This window comes from Tripterygium wilfordii, chromosome 4 (genome assembly GCF_013401445.1).
Source record: "Tripterygium wilfordii isolate XIE 37 chromosome 4, ASM1340144v1, whole genome shotgun sequence".
In the NCBI taxonomy this organism is placed as follows: domain Eukaryota; kingdom Viridiplantae; phylum Streptophyta; class Magnoliopsida; order Celastrales; family Celastraceae; genus Tripterygium; species Tripterygium wilfordii.
The window spans coordinates 1,602,470-1,618,317 of NC_052235.1; the positions used below are offsets into that span (position 1 = coordinate 1,602,470).

Below are 15,848 nucleotides of genomic sequence, written 5' to 3' on the forward strand. Positions count from 1 at the left end.
TGTTATCACTGTGGATGTTCTAAGTTGCGCGTTGTAAACCAACTCAGTTAAAAATTAAAATCAAAGCGCAAAAACATATTTAGAAATAAAAAAAGGGTTAATTATACTTTTCGTCACTGAAAGATAGACGTTGTTCACTTTTAGCACCGAAATATTTTTTGTTACAAAGTCGTCACTCATTGATTCAAAATGAGACATTTAAGGGATTCGGTCAGAATTGCTACAATAACGGGTAGGGTCAACGTTGATGTGGCATTAAGTCAACGCGTTTGGTTAATAAATGCTTATGTGGCTACAAATATGAAATTCTAGCTAGATTTTTAAAAAGAAAATAAAAACCTGGCATTAAAAAAAAATTCTCTGCAAGAGAAGTCGGTGAAGATGACAACACCATCTGCTCCAGTAATGAGAAAGAAAGACCTGAAGACCTTCATAGTGCATACCAATCAACCATTATAGTCCTCTTAGTGCGAACCAGCCAATCATTGTAATCCCAATATACAAGATCGCAATCGAGAAATCATGTTCTCTGTCGCTCCCAACCCCTAATCCTTCCCTTGCGATTCTCCTCCTCTTGTCATTCTTCTTTGTTGTCTTTTTTGAACTGGTGGGACTTGGACTTGTACACTCTCTCTTCTTCTTTTGTTCTTGGATCGATTCCCAATGATTTCACCGGAATCGTGCCTCTCGACTACAAATGGGTATAACACGCATGAAGCTGCCACTCTATGTATCAAATCGGAGAAACCTGTGCCCGTTATACCAAACCTGTAGTTATTGCCTTGCCCAGCGGTAATACCCCTCCCTTTTCGCTTGGCTTTCTTCCTTGACCATGGTTGCAGACCTAAATTGTTCATTCGAAACTCACATTGGAATTAGGGGTGTTTGCGATCGGTTTCGATCTGTTTTTTGGGGTTTTTTTGACATGAAAATAACCGACTAAACGATCGGTTTTGTTGGTTTTTTTGGTTTTTTATCGGTTCGGTTTTTAGTAGAGAAATATGCAACTTTGTATTATAAAAAACCGACCAATCATTTCGGTTTTGGTTTTGGCGATTTTTTTTGAAGAACCCTAACTGGATTACAGGAATAGCTATAGCCACGAATTGATTGACAATGACGAGAGGCCTCCGTTGTTGGAATGAAGATTAGGGTCTAGAGAGAAGAAAGGTAGTAGAGAAGGTTTTTTATTTTTTATGGCAAATCTTTTTTTTTTTTTTTTTCAAAAAATCTACTTGAAAATTTCAAGTCACATATGTTTGTTGCCACACAAGAATATGCTGACCAAATTTGTTGACTAAATATATCAACTGTATTCTTGCCCGGTACTGTTCAAAATCTACTCAGTTTTGTCTCATTTTGAATCAAATGAGGAATGACTTTGTAAAAAAAAATTTTTTGATGCTAAAAGTTAAAGAGCCTTATTTTTTGTCACGAAAATATAATTAACCCTAAAAAAAGTGTGCCGCGAGAAATTAAATTAATTAAAAAAATCAAACATATTAGCACCGCCTTCTGTCAAGTCTCGACGCCGAATGTTTTCACATTCGCTTCCCTCCACAAATCTCCAAATTTCAACTTACCAAACCCTAAAACGCTGTTTATGATCGAATCTTCGCCGATGAGTCTAGCATCGTCGAGAATCTGCAGCTTCATGGACGCGCAACCACCATACGATGCCTGAGCTGCGTAGCCGACCACGCAGAAATTGGGCCTCTAACTACCCTAACCCGAATCATTCTCCAATTAAGCTCACTGTACAGGCTCGCCAGAAAAGAACTGGCGAGAGGAAGAGGAAAAGAGACACGATCGCTGCTGATGAGCAGAAAAACAAGGAGAATATTGTAAGAGAAAACACATTTGTTCATAACACGTTGTTGTTTGAGGAAGACAAGGAAGAGGAAGGAGCGGCGGTCAGAGTTTTGAAAGAAGACGTTGCAGGGAAAATGGAGTACGACAGTGGTGGCCGGAGCGGGGATAATGGTGCAGGGGCCGAGGACGAGGGCAGTCCAGCGCCTCTTCCTGAGAAGGTGGTTATTATTTATTTTTGTTAATTTTATGAATGTTGCCTTTTCCGTTTTCGGATAAAGCTCTGGAAAATGGAGGAAACGAGTCGAGATTTACTTAGATCACGAAAATGGTTTTGTTAGTTGATATATCTTGATGATTTGGTTTTGAGGTGAACAACTTTCTATCAATATGTGTTTAATAGTTAAATGTGTCTTTTGATTGATGAGAAAGAAGTTTTGAAAAAGTGTTTGGTCATCTTGTGGTTTTTCCTGTTTTGTTTCCTGGTCAATGGAACTTTATTTGCTTAGAGAAAGCTCCTCATATTTTGTATTCTTTTTCTGTCATTTTTTCCCCTACTATGAGACTATGTATTGGACCATTGGTTTACCAGAACTAATGCATTGAAATAATGTAATGTATACTCGCACTTTTTTCTTCTTCTTTACAACAGGTCCAGGTTGGTGGTTCCCCAACGTACAGGATAGATAGAAAACTTGGGAAAGGAGGTTTTGGACAAGTATATGTTGGTAGAAGAGTCAGCCCCTCCCCTAATAATGAAAGAACTGGACCTGCTGCTTTAGAGGTTGGTATCATTTCTATATAATGGGACTACTTCTGACTAAGTTTGATTTTATATTGTTGACATGCATGAATGATATGTGCTAATTTCAGGTAGCATTGAAATTTGAGCATAGAAGCAGCAAAGGATGCAATTATGGACCTCCTTATGAGTGGCAAGTGTACGGGTAAGACCACAATTCTTGTTATCTTTGTTTTGTTTTGACTGCTGGAGTTAGACTTTTTTACTTGGCTGTATTTTATACTTTTTATGCTCTTTGGGCAGTGTGCTTGGGGGCAGTCATGGTGTGCCACGAGTTCATTATAAGGGTAGGCAAGATGACTACTATGTCATGGTATGCACTGTTTGAATTGATGTGCTCCCCTTTTTCCTTTCCCATTTTTTTGTTTCAAATTCTGTGAATTATATGGTGGTGTGTGCCATTTTGTTAATGCATACAGGTAATGGATATGCTTGGGCCTAGCTTATGGGATGTTTGGAATAAAAACTCACATACGTAAGTTCTCTTTTAAGCTGGTATCTGAATGCATTCATCATGTTGCATGTTCTTTATCTGACTGACTTATGCCTATTGTTGATGATTTCTACCTTTTCAATTTCAGGATGTCTACCGAAATGGTTGCATGCATAGCTATTGAAGCAATCTCAATATTGGAGAAAATGCACTCTAGAGGGTGATACATTTTACTTTCAACCCTTCATGTTGTGCCTTTCTCTCCCTCCCTCTCTTTCTCTCTGTGCTTGTTCTATTAATCCATCTTCTCTTTGACAGAAATAGATGTTTATTGTCTCCCAAGATCATTCATTGTTGGCACGTTATGATTTTAAATTAAGATTGTTTTTTATGACTGGTCCTCTAGGTGATTATATAATAGTCTTTAACTCTTATGTACTCGTATTATGCATAGAGAGACAGGTTGGGGATTGCTTGGTAGAATATGCTTTAGGTTTCTAAGGATTTTTCTTGACATGGGTTCTTAGGAGGAGAGGAGTGAATTTCTCCGCAGCAAAGCTGGGACCCTGACATGAAATATATTTACAATTGTTCACCATATTCTTTTACTCAACAAGATACCTAAGTCATGACAATATTTGATGCTCATTGTCGGATACTATATGAAATGCAATGTTGTTGTCGTGTCTTTGAAGTGTATTTGTGCTAAAATATGTTTATTCTATTATTGCAGGTATGTGCATGGTGACGTGAAGCCTGAGAATTTTTTGCTTGGCTCACCTGGAACTCCAGATGAGAAAAAATTGTTTCTTGTTGACCTTGGGTTAGGTGAGTTTTCATACTGAATCTTTTATGATATGCAACTTCTGTTGCTTCTTGAATGGTAGAAGTTTGCCAAATTAAATCTATTTGCTCCCTGCTTTGATTTGCAGCTACCAGGTGGCGAGATAGTTCAACTGGCTTACATGTTGAATATGATCAACGCCCAGATGTTTTCAGGTGAACTAGAGCTTGTGTAGCCATTCAGTTACAAGTTACCTTTACAACACTTTGAGGTTTCCTGTTTCTTTCTTTGAAGTCATGACACATCGGAATGTGGTTGTCCTCATGCTGCAGAGGAACAGTGCGGTATGCTAGTGTGCATGCTCATCTCGGTAGAACTGGTAGCAGGAGAGATGACTTAGAATCACTTGCTTACACCCTTGTTTTTCTTCTTCGCGGCCGACTGCCTTGGCAAGGGTATCAGGTTGGTATTTCAAAAATTGCAAGAGATAAGAGTGTTTATATTCTGTATTACTATTGATCTAATGCTGTGTTTCCTACAGGGAGAAAATAAAGGCTTCCTGGTTTGCAAGAAGAAGATGGCCACTTCCCCTGAAACTTTGTGTTGCTTATGTCCTCAGCCTTTTCGACAGTTTGTTGAGTATGTGGTGAATTTGAAATTTGACGAGGAACCCAACTATGCCAAGTATATCTCACTTTTTGATTGCATTGTTGGCCCAAAGCCAGATATTAGGCCTATAAACACTGATGGTGCTCAAAAGGTACCTCTTATGTTTTGCATCGCAGTTCTAGGATTTCTTACAAGCTTCTAACCTGTACCTATTTGGCATTGTGTAGCTTATATATCAAGTTGGACAGAAGAGAGGACGATTTTCAATGGAGGACGAAGATGACGAGCAGCCAAATAAAAAAGTTCGAATCGGAATGCCTGCAACGCAATGGATTAGTGTTTACAATGCTCGCCGACCCATGAAGCAAAGGTTTGTGCTGGAAGCTAGACGTATAACTTGTCATCTTTATCATAAAGAATTATGAGTTGATGTTTTTGTCCGCTTGTGTAGATATCACTACAATGTGGCAGATTTGAGGCTTTCGCAATATATTAAAAAGGGAAATGAAGATAGATTATTTATCAGCAGTGTGGCTTCTTGCTCAAACCTGTGGGCTCTAATTATGGATTCTGGCACTGGCTTCACTGCTCAAGTTTATGTGCTCTCGCCCTATTTTCTTCACAAGGTTGATTTTCTGATATTAGAATTTCTTATTCATTTACAACTTTGGAATGTTTAATTTTGGTTTCAGATTGTCATATCTTCAGCTAGATTTTCCGTGTCAATGCTTTGTATGGGGTGGAATGTAAACCCTATGTAAGTCAACAATTTAATGTTTCACCTTTGTTTTTTTCTAGGAGTGGATTATGGAACAGTGGGAGAGGAATTACTATATCAGCGCAATTGCAGGAGCCGATAATGGGAGATCATTAGTTGTGATGTCAAAGGGTTAGCTTTGGGTGTATTTACAGAAGTTTTAGATTTTGTACATATTCTTATGTGTTCTTCTGAACTCTTCCTTACTGCAATGTGTTTAGGGACCCAGTATCTTCAGCAGTCTTATAAGGTCAGTGATTCATTTCCCTTTAAGTGGATCAATAAAAAATGGAAGGAGGGTTTTTATGTCACTTCCATGGCCACCGCTGGTAGTAGATGGGCAATTGTTATGTCTCGAGGTACACCGTTTTGTGACCAGGTATTGCTGAGTTTTGTAAGTTTCTGCTTGTGGAAAATCTTTTGCTGAAGCAAGGAAAGCTATAGTGACATGCTCCCACTCAATTTCAGGTTGTGGAATTAGATTTTCTATATCCTAGTGAAGGAATACGCCGGAGGTGGGATGATGGTTACCGTATTACATCAACTGCAGCAACTTGTGATCAGGCTGCTTTTGTTCTTAGTGAGCCAAGACGAAAACCTGCGGATGAAACTCAGGAGACTCTTCGTACCTCAGCTTTCCCCAACTCACATGTTTCCAAGGTTGATTTTCAATATTTGTTCTGTTTTACTTTTTCATGAATTCAATTTATGTTATGCTTTCGAACATGAAATTTACGCAAGGTACTTTTTTTTGCAGGAGAAGTGGGTTAAGAATCTGTACATTGCTTCCATTAGCTATGGTCGAACTGTCTCTTGAACAGCCAAAGTTTTTCATATCACGGATGTTATTCCAAGGATGCGCTTTAAAACTCATTAAACAACTCGTCAGCTATGAGTTTTGGAAGAAAAAGAATCCTCTCAAGCAGTCAAGCCAAATGACTTTCATGGCATTTGGCACTCTACGTATGCAAAATTCTAATTTATTGTCACCATCACATAACATCTATTATGACCTGCTGTGCACTGTCTTTCAGTTGTGTCCTCAAAATGCTTGCTGGCCTAATGTTAGCTTTTCTGTGTTAACTGTATTGGGTTCTTGTCACCCAGATTTGAAAGATTTGTATGGTTGAAACTATCTTGGTTAAAGAAACACGCACAGGTCATGTTATTGATGGCACTGTGAGAACATGCAATTACAAAAAACTGTTCATTGGAGCAACATATGCATCCTACTGGTTCTGTTTTTTACCCAAAATTCGTACATGTTACCATGCTGTTTGTATTTGCATTATCTTTTTCCCTTATGAATTTTGATGTGAAGCGAACAATGTGGTTTTAACCTGTCACAAGCTGAAGATCGTTTCAACTTTAAGGTAATCATGATATCTTTGTGGATGGCATCATTCGAAAAATGATATTGGTCGTGATTCTCTGGCTCTAGTGCTTGAGATATTTAAGATTTCAAAATAGTAGTTCGGCTGTTTTATCGTCTGGAAGGCAGCATTTTAAGATTGTGCAGGTAACTTTTTTTTTTTTTTTTGGGTTGGGGGGGGGGGGGAATTGAGATTGTGTCCAAGACCAAATTTAAAGCCACAGCTCAGGCTGTTCTGTACTCGAGTTGTGTGGCTGGTTTTTTGTTGTTGTTTTTGTAAAGATTTGTTTCGTGAATTTTGTTGGTTTTCACTGTTTATTGGCAGGAAGGGAGCCTTCAATTTATTTTAAGTGCACGGCTAAGTTGTGGTTGCATTTTCTTAGATAGACTCTTTCTGACGAGGAAACTCCCCAAGGCTGGGCCACGGTGGGCACATCTTTCCACTTTCTCATAATCGCTTGCTATTTGTTATTATCAGTTCCAAGATGTACCAAGGGGGATATGATGCCTATACCTTGGAGTTCATGGCTGCCCAGAGTTTTCTTCCATCTTCATCAACCTATGTTTTCCAAGTCACTTCTCTGGTTGATGTGCTACCTGCTTATCGGCAACTGGTGAGCATCTGTTCTGGGTCACATGGTGTCTTCTGTTATTTCTGTTCGCTGGATGCTTGTGTTTTCTGTTTTAATGCAACCTGTGTATAAACTCGACAAATAGGTACCATCATAGCTTTAAGTTCATTGGATTGTCACATGGTACTTGAATTGCTCTTTTGCCTGTGGGGAGTTATCTGAAGTCAAAATCATAACTGAAGAGACATCCAAATATGACGGTATTTCACCATCTTTTTCTTTTCTCGTTCTCTGTTAATGGAGAACCAAATTAGCTTCTCTAATAATTGTTTTGGTAAATTTTGCGTTAATGTATAATAGCTGGATTGCCATCTTTCATTACGGCTTTTGGTTAAAAAATTGATCATGCATTGATTGCAATATTGTTCAGAGAAAAGGGAAACTTTTGTTCCCCCTCCGCTGCCAGTTTAATTGTCAATTGTATGGTCTCCAGATATCTTGTACTCATGTAATATGAATAATCTCTTTTCTTTTCTTTTCTAGTACGGTCACGATTTCCTGAAATGCTAATAAGTTATTTCAGTGAAGTCACTTCTGCTTACCATTTATAATTTGCGTCTTTGAAAGCATCATAAGGTGATTGATATGTCGCTAGCTTGTGTTAGCTGTCTGAAGCTCTGTTACTAAAGGGGCACTCCATAGCATTATTACGGAGTACATGTGCTGGGAAGTCGGTGAACTGTATCCTGGTTTTCCTGTGTTTCCAGGAACCAAAATATCCTTTATTCTGATGAAGGTTAAGTTGATGATAACAACTGTGGTTAAGCAACCACTATTTCTACAACCATTACCAGAGGATATGGATGTGGGTGCTTCTCTTTCTGGTTTATGGGATGTGAGAAGTTGCTGAAATGTAACCCCTTGCGTTTTAGAAATCTTTAGCTTATGTATTAATTAGTTTACAATCTTGTCCTTGATGACCTGATACATTTCCAATTAATTCTTAATCTGTGAATATTTTTGTTATGTACAGAGTAGTAGCCACTAGAAAATGGAGGAAGGGATCTAGCAGTTTATACTTTTTTGAGTTTTCTGATTGCAGGGTATTGGTTAGTTTTGTCAGCCATCCAGATGCCGAGGTGAATGATTTAATTGCCGATGATTTTTAAGCTGTTTCGGCAAGTTTGCTTTGAAGTGGTGGTTACGGCAAAATTGACTGAAATGTCGGACTATTGACAAAAATGTTACTGGCTTTTCACTTCACAATCTTCCATTTTGCACATTCAGTATGATCAGAAGGAGCTGGAAAAGTTTCTTTATATGGGCTTGGGAATGTTTGGCGGCCCATTTTACGTTGGCAGATTAGGTTATGAGTCCGGATCCTTGGGGCTTATTTTCTTAACAATATTCTTTGAGCCTAACGTAGAAAATTAGGAATCGAGGTGTAATTATGGGCCAGCCCGGACCTCATGGTTGCCTTGCTGGGCCGGAACAGCAATCACAAATACCACGGCCTGGCAAGTTTAGGTCCCATGGGCCCGTCAATCACTAAAATCGTGACCAGGTAAGCTTAGGTAGAGCCCGAGGGCCATGTTAGCAGGTAAGGCCCAGCTGGCCCGACTTGTTTTAATAAAATTACTTTTATGGAAGAAATGCCTCGAACCAGAGATCTCAAGCGATTAATCCCAAGTACTAACCAATAGATGCTATTGGACTTTTAATCCCCTTTGTAATTATTTATTAGCTTTTCGAGTGGTCAAACCCTTGAAGGGCCGGCCCGTCTCTAATGGCCCGGGTCTTGTGGGCCGGAAACTGCGGCTCAGTCCATTAATCACTATTGGGCCAGGCCAATGGACCCTTGGCCCATATTGCACCCCGGGTCTTGTTGGACGGAACTCCGGCCCGGTGCCTTAAAAAATGGGCCGGGCCCTTGGTCAGTATTGCACCTATACTTAGAAGAGGTTCTAGCATGATATTGTAGGTGAGCCCGGCCCAGTCTGAGCCCATGAAATGAAAAATTGTCAAACTCTGCCCAAGCCCAGTCCAGTATCAACTTCTAGTGAGCAACATAAAAAACTAAAAAAAAAAATTTGAATTGAATAACCTCCTCCCCAGGCTGCTAAATCTTGGATCAGGGTGATAGCAAAAATAGTAAAGATAATTTCAAAAGAGAAGAATTAAATCAATGGATCCGCATCAGCATTCAGCAAGCGGTAACATGTCAATTAAAAATCCTTTTTTCCTCCCTGAATAACTAATATTAACTTCAAATGGTCCTCCCTATTGGACTGACCACCGCCCAGATACATGAGGGGGGAAATGCGCTGAAGAGTAGCAGAACATCAAAATATCTCCTGAACTGCTATTGTATAGGCCTGCGACATAATCTCCTTAAATGAACTCTTTCCTGGCAAAAGAAGTAGGTATTTTTGACGAACTATAAGTGACAAATCAATACCAGGTGGTATGAAGGTGAAGCACCAGAGAGAAAGGAAACCCATGCATACAAAATAGTGAATTTCAAGTAAGAAAATACATGCCTCAGTTTTGTCATGATCATATCGAATTAAAAAAAGACACCTGCAGCCCCTTATATCATGCAATCTTCTTTGAATCTCAATAACATGAGCATCATAATAGATTGATTGTTCTCTTCGCTCCTGAACATAACCAACTGCCATAAGTAAGCTGTACTATTCAATCAATTATAGTTAAAATTACTGTACAAAAAATAATTTTGATAAGTTGCACGATGTCCTGCACAAGAATGCAACGAAAATCACCTGAAAGCACAACACAAGATCTCCAACCTTCACTGCATTACATTCTGTATGCTCCAGAGGGATCGAGCGTTCTCGCACAGCCTTCTTCACATTAATCCACTCATCCTCCTCAGCCCCAAATCCAACAAATCTAACAAGTACCTCCTTCAATAAATAAAAAATTTAAATAAATGCTTACAAACCAAAAAGGGTAAGAAAATTGGCTACTTATTAGCGTTCTCATTTTAATTTTTCACATTCACCTTACTTTATATTATTCTGTTTATGTACATAATTTATTATTATTATTTTAATGGAAGGGAAACTATTATTTACTCACAGCTTCTCCAGAATTCCGAAACCTGTGAGTTAGAAATGACTCAACGTCATACCTGCAAAAGCAAAAAGGTTCAAAAAATGAGCAAGCATAAAAAAATGTTTACCATATATGTATATACATCCCCACAAAGGAATGGGAAAGAAAAGGTGAGGATGTTAGAATGCGGATGCTATAAAAGACAGATCCAAAACCATAAAGCAAAAACTATGATTCCTAACAATATCTCAAGCCTGTCGCCCTAGCTCATGCCTCTCAACAATATACATAAAAGAATAGTCTGGAGGCTTCAAAATCAAAACTCTCTTGAGGAGCAGCACTAATTAAAGTGGCCAAGGTTCTCCCTGTTCTTGCTTCACTAGTTTATCCATCTCTGTGTAGAATTTTTGTATAACTAAGTATATGAAAAATGATAACTAAGTTATCTCCATCGAGGCAGTGCCCAAGTCATTTAGTGCTTTAAAGTTCTCAGATGCTTAAAGCTCTTTCCATATATTATTTTTCATCTCTCTTAAAACCTTACCATGCCCCATCCGTTGATGACTTGGCCTCGAATTCCAACTCTGACAGATCTGGCAGCTCTTTTCCTGCTTCTGAACATCATTAGAAATAGGAAAGTAAAAGTCATCATTCATATCACAGGAACCGGTACAACTTTTGTAGCAAACATCTTCTTGCAACATATTGTGCTTTATACATAGTGAAGCAAAACCATCCATTCAGTGTCAAAAACCTGGATAATTCTGTGTATCAGAATCCTAGAAAGAGAGTAAGATAAGAATGTTTTATCATAAATAGAAGGTAAACAAGCACTCATGCACAGATAGTTGAACATATAAAGAGGTAGATACATGCATAGCTATGTCAACAGGGCAACTCCAGATTATACGAAGCAATGGAGAAACAAAAATCTCACTAGTCATAATAATCAAGTTTACTCATTTGACCTAATGACCATGTTCCCAGTCAGTATTGGACACTGCTGAGAAGATATACTGCTCGATTCTAAAATTATTATTTAGCTAAAGTTCATTAAATTGGGTTGCTTACAATCCAAAAATAGATAGGGGTATAAGATGAACTTTTCCACTAGTCATAGTTTTGATCCATGAAACTTTTACTATATTAGTAACTCACTGATGGGGGAACGTCCTCGCGTCTTTCTTAAAGGACTGGCCGCTGGAACAACTTCGGGCATAGGCATGCAGTGCTTATCTCTCTCCTGAAACCAAGTTTGGACCTGGCAATTTGTCATGAGAGTAGGAGTTAGAAAACATTTGTATAAAAATACCACGACCAAGACCTGTGCCCCAACAACATGATCAAACAAGTAACAACAGTAAAAATGTCATACTAATATAAGAAGATGAATGAATGAATTAACCTCTGTCCATTTAATAATAGGTTTCCCAGCACGACCAGAAGAGCAACTGCAAAGACATTACATGACTTAGTTCAATTTATCCATACTTCACAACAGATGGCCACAGGAGGCATCAAGGACACCTATTGAAAGGTTTCACAACTTTTTTCCTTAATTGGTTGGCGGAAGGGGGTAATTATTATATTCCTAAGAACTAATCTCAAAAATACTCTTGTCTCACTAACATGTGTAGGTGCGAACCAACCAAGTAATTTGATTCTGCCATAACCATTTACATAAGTGCAAACTCACTTAAAACTTTTTGCAATTTTCTGGAAGAACTCCTTGTCCATCAACTTAACATCTGATTCATTCAGCAATTTCTCCATCTTCTCAACCTGCAAGATGGGGGAGAAAAGAACGAAAAAAAACACACACATATCCCTTGTGGCATTAATAAAATCAATAAAATCAGAAAATGACAGCGATTCCGAATATTAAGATTCAGAATTCCCATGGACTGTCAAAGGGACTAAGGAGTAAGGAACTAATTAAAAACTTATAAGCTAATGACTGATCTTTGTGTATGATCATAAACACCCTAGGTTTTTGGCAAAGCAGAAGCTGGTCACAATCATATAACAATTATAAAAGTATGGATGTGAAAGTGTGTAATAATGCCAAAGAATGTTCGGAAAATCCATGAAAAACTGATTTTAAAGTACGCGCTATTGCTTCAATTCCTTTGGTCTCAGACCGATCCAAACAGCATCCACGATTGCGCAATGTAAACAGATATAAACAAAAGTCCAATCAAAAATTGATACATCACCACCGGAGAATTATCAATATATAACGGAAGAAACAAACAGCAGTACAAAATCAGGTTTCACATTTGTGTAGTACCATGAGAGAAGTTCAGAAAGAAATAACACGCTGAGATAGAAAATATTCCCGATTGAAAAGAAAAAAAAAAAACAAAACCAAAATCAAAAGAGAATCGCGTGGTCACCTCAGCCCTTGTGAATCCAGAGAAGAGGAGCCTCGGCCTGGGCCTGGGACGAAGACGATCCATTAACACTTTCCTCTGGTAACCCTAATTCCTCGCTGTTTACGTCAAATGATAGACAAACTGATTACACACCCTAGATGATTGAGAATTTCTAGTTTCAGAGGAGCAGAATTTGCTCCTCCATCTTTTGGAGCTCCGTGAGAGGGACGACTGGTTTAAGCGCCTTGTTAGTTGTACACAAGGCAGTGCGACATGCGAAACATGCCTCCTTGAAGCGGTGTAACTGGTGTGTGAGTTGTCTCACTGACACGGGCCACTTGGAGGCGTATAAATCCATTGGGTTTTATTGGGCTTTGTGATCAGCCAAAACAAATGGCCCAATTAGAGGTCGGTTTGGTTGCTTACGTGGAGGGTTCAGATTTGCTGCTATTCCTTTTTTTTACTGCTATTTGGTCTATCTGAGCCGCTCAATATTTATTTAATGGTCAAAAAACAAGTCACGTCGCTGATTTCAAATCTCATAAATCTTTTGCTGCTATTCCCTTTTTATCAGTACTGCTATTTGGTAGATCTGAGCCACACAATATTTATTTAATGGAGAAAAACAAGTCACGTCGCTGATTTCAAATCTCACAGATTTTTGGAGAAAAAAATGAACATATTTTTAAATAAAATATATTTGATAAAAATGAATATAAACATATTTGAATCTAAAAAAAGTAATGCGCAAACTATGTTTTTATAGTAAATTGTTTTAGATGTTGATTTTTATATAAATTATGATAGGGATTTCAGTAGCTGATAATGACATCACAATTATCACAACTACTCAATTATACGTACAATATTTCATGTGCATTATGTGTGAAATATTGAGTCCACGAATTCACTTTGAATATTGTGTATCTAATTCAACAATTGTGATGATTCAAATACCAAATGTTTAGATGTTTATCATTTTTTTTATTAAATCAACTATTTTTATCATCTAGATTTCCAAGAGTAGTGGTACTTAATTAGGGTGCCCCAAAAGTTAACGTAATTTATATGGAGTGTAACGGTCCATCCCGCAGGATCCAGCCGGGCCCATGGGCCGCTACCCCCAACCCCTCTCCTGCGCCACGTGCCAGACCCAGACACGGGCACGCCTGCACACGCTGACACACGTGGGTTATTGAAGGCAGGAGTCGAACTCCTCACCTCCCTTTAACATAGGTCCTATTACAAGGCACCATATGCTACCAACTAAGCCATGGCCTAGTTGGTAGCATGAGTTGCCTTGTATAGGAACTTATGTTAAAGGGTGGGAGGTCGAAGGTTCGACTCCTATCAACAACCTACCTGTGTCGACGTGTGCAGGCGTGCCCGTGTCTGGGTCTGGCACATGGCGCAGGAGAGGGGTTGGGGGTAGCGGCTCATGGGCCCGGCTGGATCCTGCGGGATGGGCCGTTACATGGAGGCCTTCTACAGCGGGATCCTGTGAAACAAAGCAAGATTGAGGTCAAATAACTTGGGCACCAGTGGGGTACCTATCAAAGAATCTCCAACACTCAAGTCAGTTAATCGGAATCAGGTGGGTCCAAACAAAAATATAAGAATCGTAAAGTATAAATGCTAATATGAAAATGGTGGATGTAGGATGCAAGAGGGCTGTGAATGAGCTGAGGGTTCAAGAAAGTGAGAGAGAATGGGTCTAAGTTCCTCTGATTTCGTATCCCCGCTCCCGAGGAGGAGAGGGCCTTTTATAGTGGAGTTACTTGCCGACCAAGGCTGACATATGGGATACTATAGTACAATTCGCATACAGATATGGGAAGGTGGTGTCGAATGTCAGGACACGGGACCTATTTTGGTTCGCTAAGGTCAGGGTTGTACAGTGGTCAGACGGCTCGGTGTCAGGAGGTGGTTGCAAACTGTTTGATACAGCGTGTTAGGCTATTCGATTTGTCGGGGTCAGGTTCGACAATGATCTCAGACGACCGTTGTCGTAGGGCGGCCAAGTCAGGATAGGAGATAGTGGTTTGGGTGTACGATCAATATGGTGCGGGACGTATGCATGTACGAATGTATGTATGAATATGGTGTAGGATGCATACATGAGGCTTGTGTGGTCTTTGTGTATTGATGATCAGTTACGTTGAACGTCTCCGGCTTGTGCGCCCTTTTGTGGGCTGTCGAGGGCGTTGGATGCAAATGGGCTTGTGCTGAGGGCATTGGATGCCGATGGACTGATCTACCTTCGTCTCGTACTGATCGAGTGGGTCAGCATAAATTGGTGTTGACCGACCCAGATTGCGTTGACCGTCGAACAATATCGCTGGTTGAGTCATATGATGGTTTTTGGCCACTACAATTGCCAAACCGGTAATATATGAAATCAAATTGGCTTCTGTTTTAAGCTCGTATAATCGACCTCAAATAATATGGTACAAGACATGAATGATAGTATTTATTATTATAAAATATGGTCGAATTGATTTTAAATAGATGATGGTACTAACAAAATTTGTAGGTCGTAATTAATTACATTTGAATGAGTGAATTTGATCCAATACAAATAGTGGTTGAAGCGATTAGAAATTGAAATGGTCCTTATTGGCCACCAAACCACTACTTTCAACTTATTTATAATTTTTGGGGAGAAGACTAAGTGTGACAACTTACTTATAATTTCAATTCAAAGGTGAGAATTCCATTGCATCCAACTTAGTCACTGTGTTTGACGTAGTCATGGTGTCAATTAGTATGAATCACCAGACCAATTTATTAAATTCAATTGACTTGAACAAGTAGCCGCGTAAGGTTAGGTATGCATGAAGTCATGAACACGCAACTTCTTTGAATAATTTATATGGTAGCAGACAATCACGAATAATTTACATGACACTCATGTGTGTGGTATTTCATAGAGATCTTGAGTTCGAGACTTCTCATCCATTTCCCTATATATACATATTAAGAATGATTATGTAATGCATGATTAATCATGGTTGATGAAATTGTATTTTTATTGTAATGTTGATGAAACAATTCTCGTATATGTATTATCGTTACGGGCTAAAACCCACACGATTTTGTCCTAAAAAATGTATTATTGGTTGAGAGGTTCTCTTGGTCGAGAGATTATATCTTTACTTGTAAATTACATCGGTGGACAGTGGCTTACACGTAACTCATGGGATACAAGTCTTAAGAATCACCAGCATGAAGAAAAAATTTTCAAAAAAAAGATATAT

The 15,848-nt window shown here is 38.9% G+C and overlaps 2 protein-coding genes and 1 long non-coding RNA gene across 4 annotated transcripts; 2 read left to right on the top strand and 1 right to left on the bottom strand.

Annotated features, from left to right (window-relative positions):
• Window positions 1-1,517: 1,517 nt before the first annotated feature.
• Window positions 1,518-6,462, top strand: LOC119997418 (casein kinase 1-like protein HD16). The gene is made up of 16 exons (XM_038844434.1): window positions 1,518-2,030; window positions 2,462-2,593; window positions 2,683-2,756; window positions 2,855-2,924; window positions 3,031-3,086; window positions 3,193-3,264; window positions 3,778-3,872; window positions 3,977-4,043; window positions 4,161-4,290; window positions 4,370-4,588; window positions 4,665-4,807; window positions 4,889-5,063; window positions 5,236-5,326; window positions 5,416-5,573; window positions 5,663-5,854; window positions 5,952-6,462. Exons 1-16 carry the CDS (start codon window positions 1,677-1,679, stop codon window positions 6,009-6,011), a joined length of 2,088 nt encoding a protein of 695 aa, XP_038700362.1. The 5' UTR covers window positions 1,518-1,676; the 3' UTR covers window positions 6,012-6,462.
• A 283-nt stretch (window positions 6,463-6,745) lies between these two features.
• LOC119997419 lies at window positions 6,746-7,596 on the top strand. The gene is made up of 2 exons (XR_005467997.1): window positions 6,746-7,180; window positions 7,284-7,596. It is a non-coding gene; the product is annotated as an uncharacterized LOC119997419 (long non-coding RNA).
• Window positions 7,597-9,276: 1,680 nt separating this feature from the next.
• Window positions 9,277-12,908, bottom strand: LOC119995966 (protein SAWADEE HOMEODOMAIN HOMOLOG 2-like). 2 transcript variants are annotated; one of them, XM_038842448.1, is made up of 9 exons: window positions 12,613-12,908; window positions 11,913-11,998; window positions 11,622-11,667; window positions 11,375-11,477; window positions 10,761-10,830; window positions 10,241-10,292; window positions 9,922-10,065; window positions 9,679-9,798; window positions 9,277-9,545 (listed from the first exon to the last, which is right to left on the bottom strand). In XM_038842448.1, the coding sequence occupies exons 1-9, from the start codon at window positions 12,673-12,675 to the stop codon at window positions 9,501-9,503; spliced, it is 729 nt and encodes a 242-aa protein (XP_038698376.1). In that variant the 5' UTR covers window positions 12,676-12,908; the 3' UTR covers window positions 9,277-9,500. The 2 variants fall into 2 exon arrangements, with proteins under 2 accessions (XP_038698376.1, XP_038698377.1); XM_038842449.1 differs by lacking the exons at window positions 11,622-11,667; window positions 11,913-11,998.
• Window positions 12,909-15,848: the final 2,940 nt, after the last annotated feature.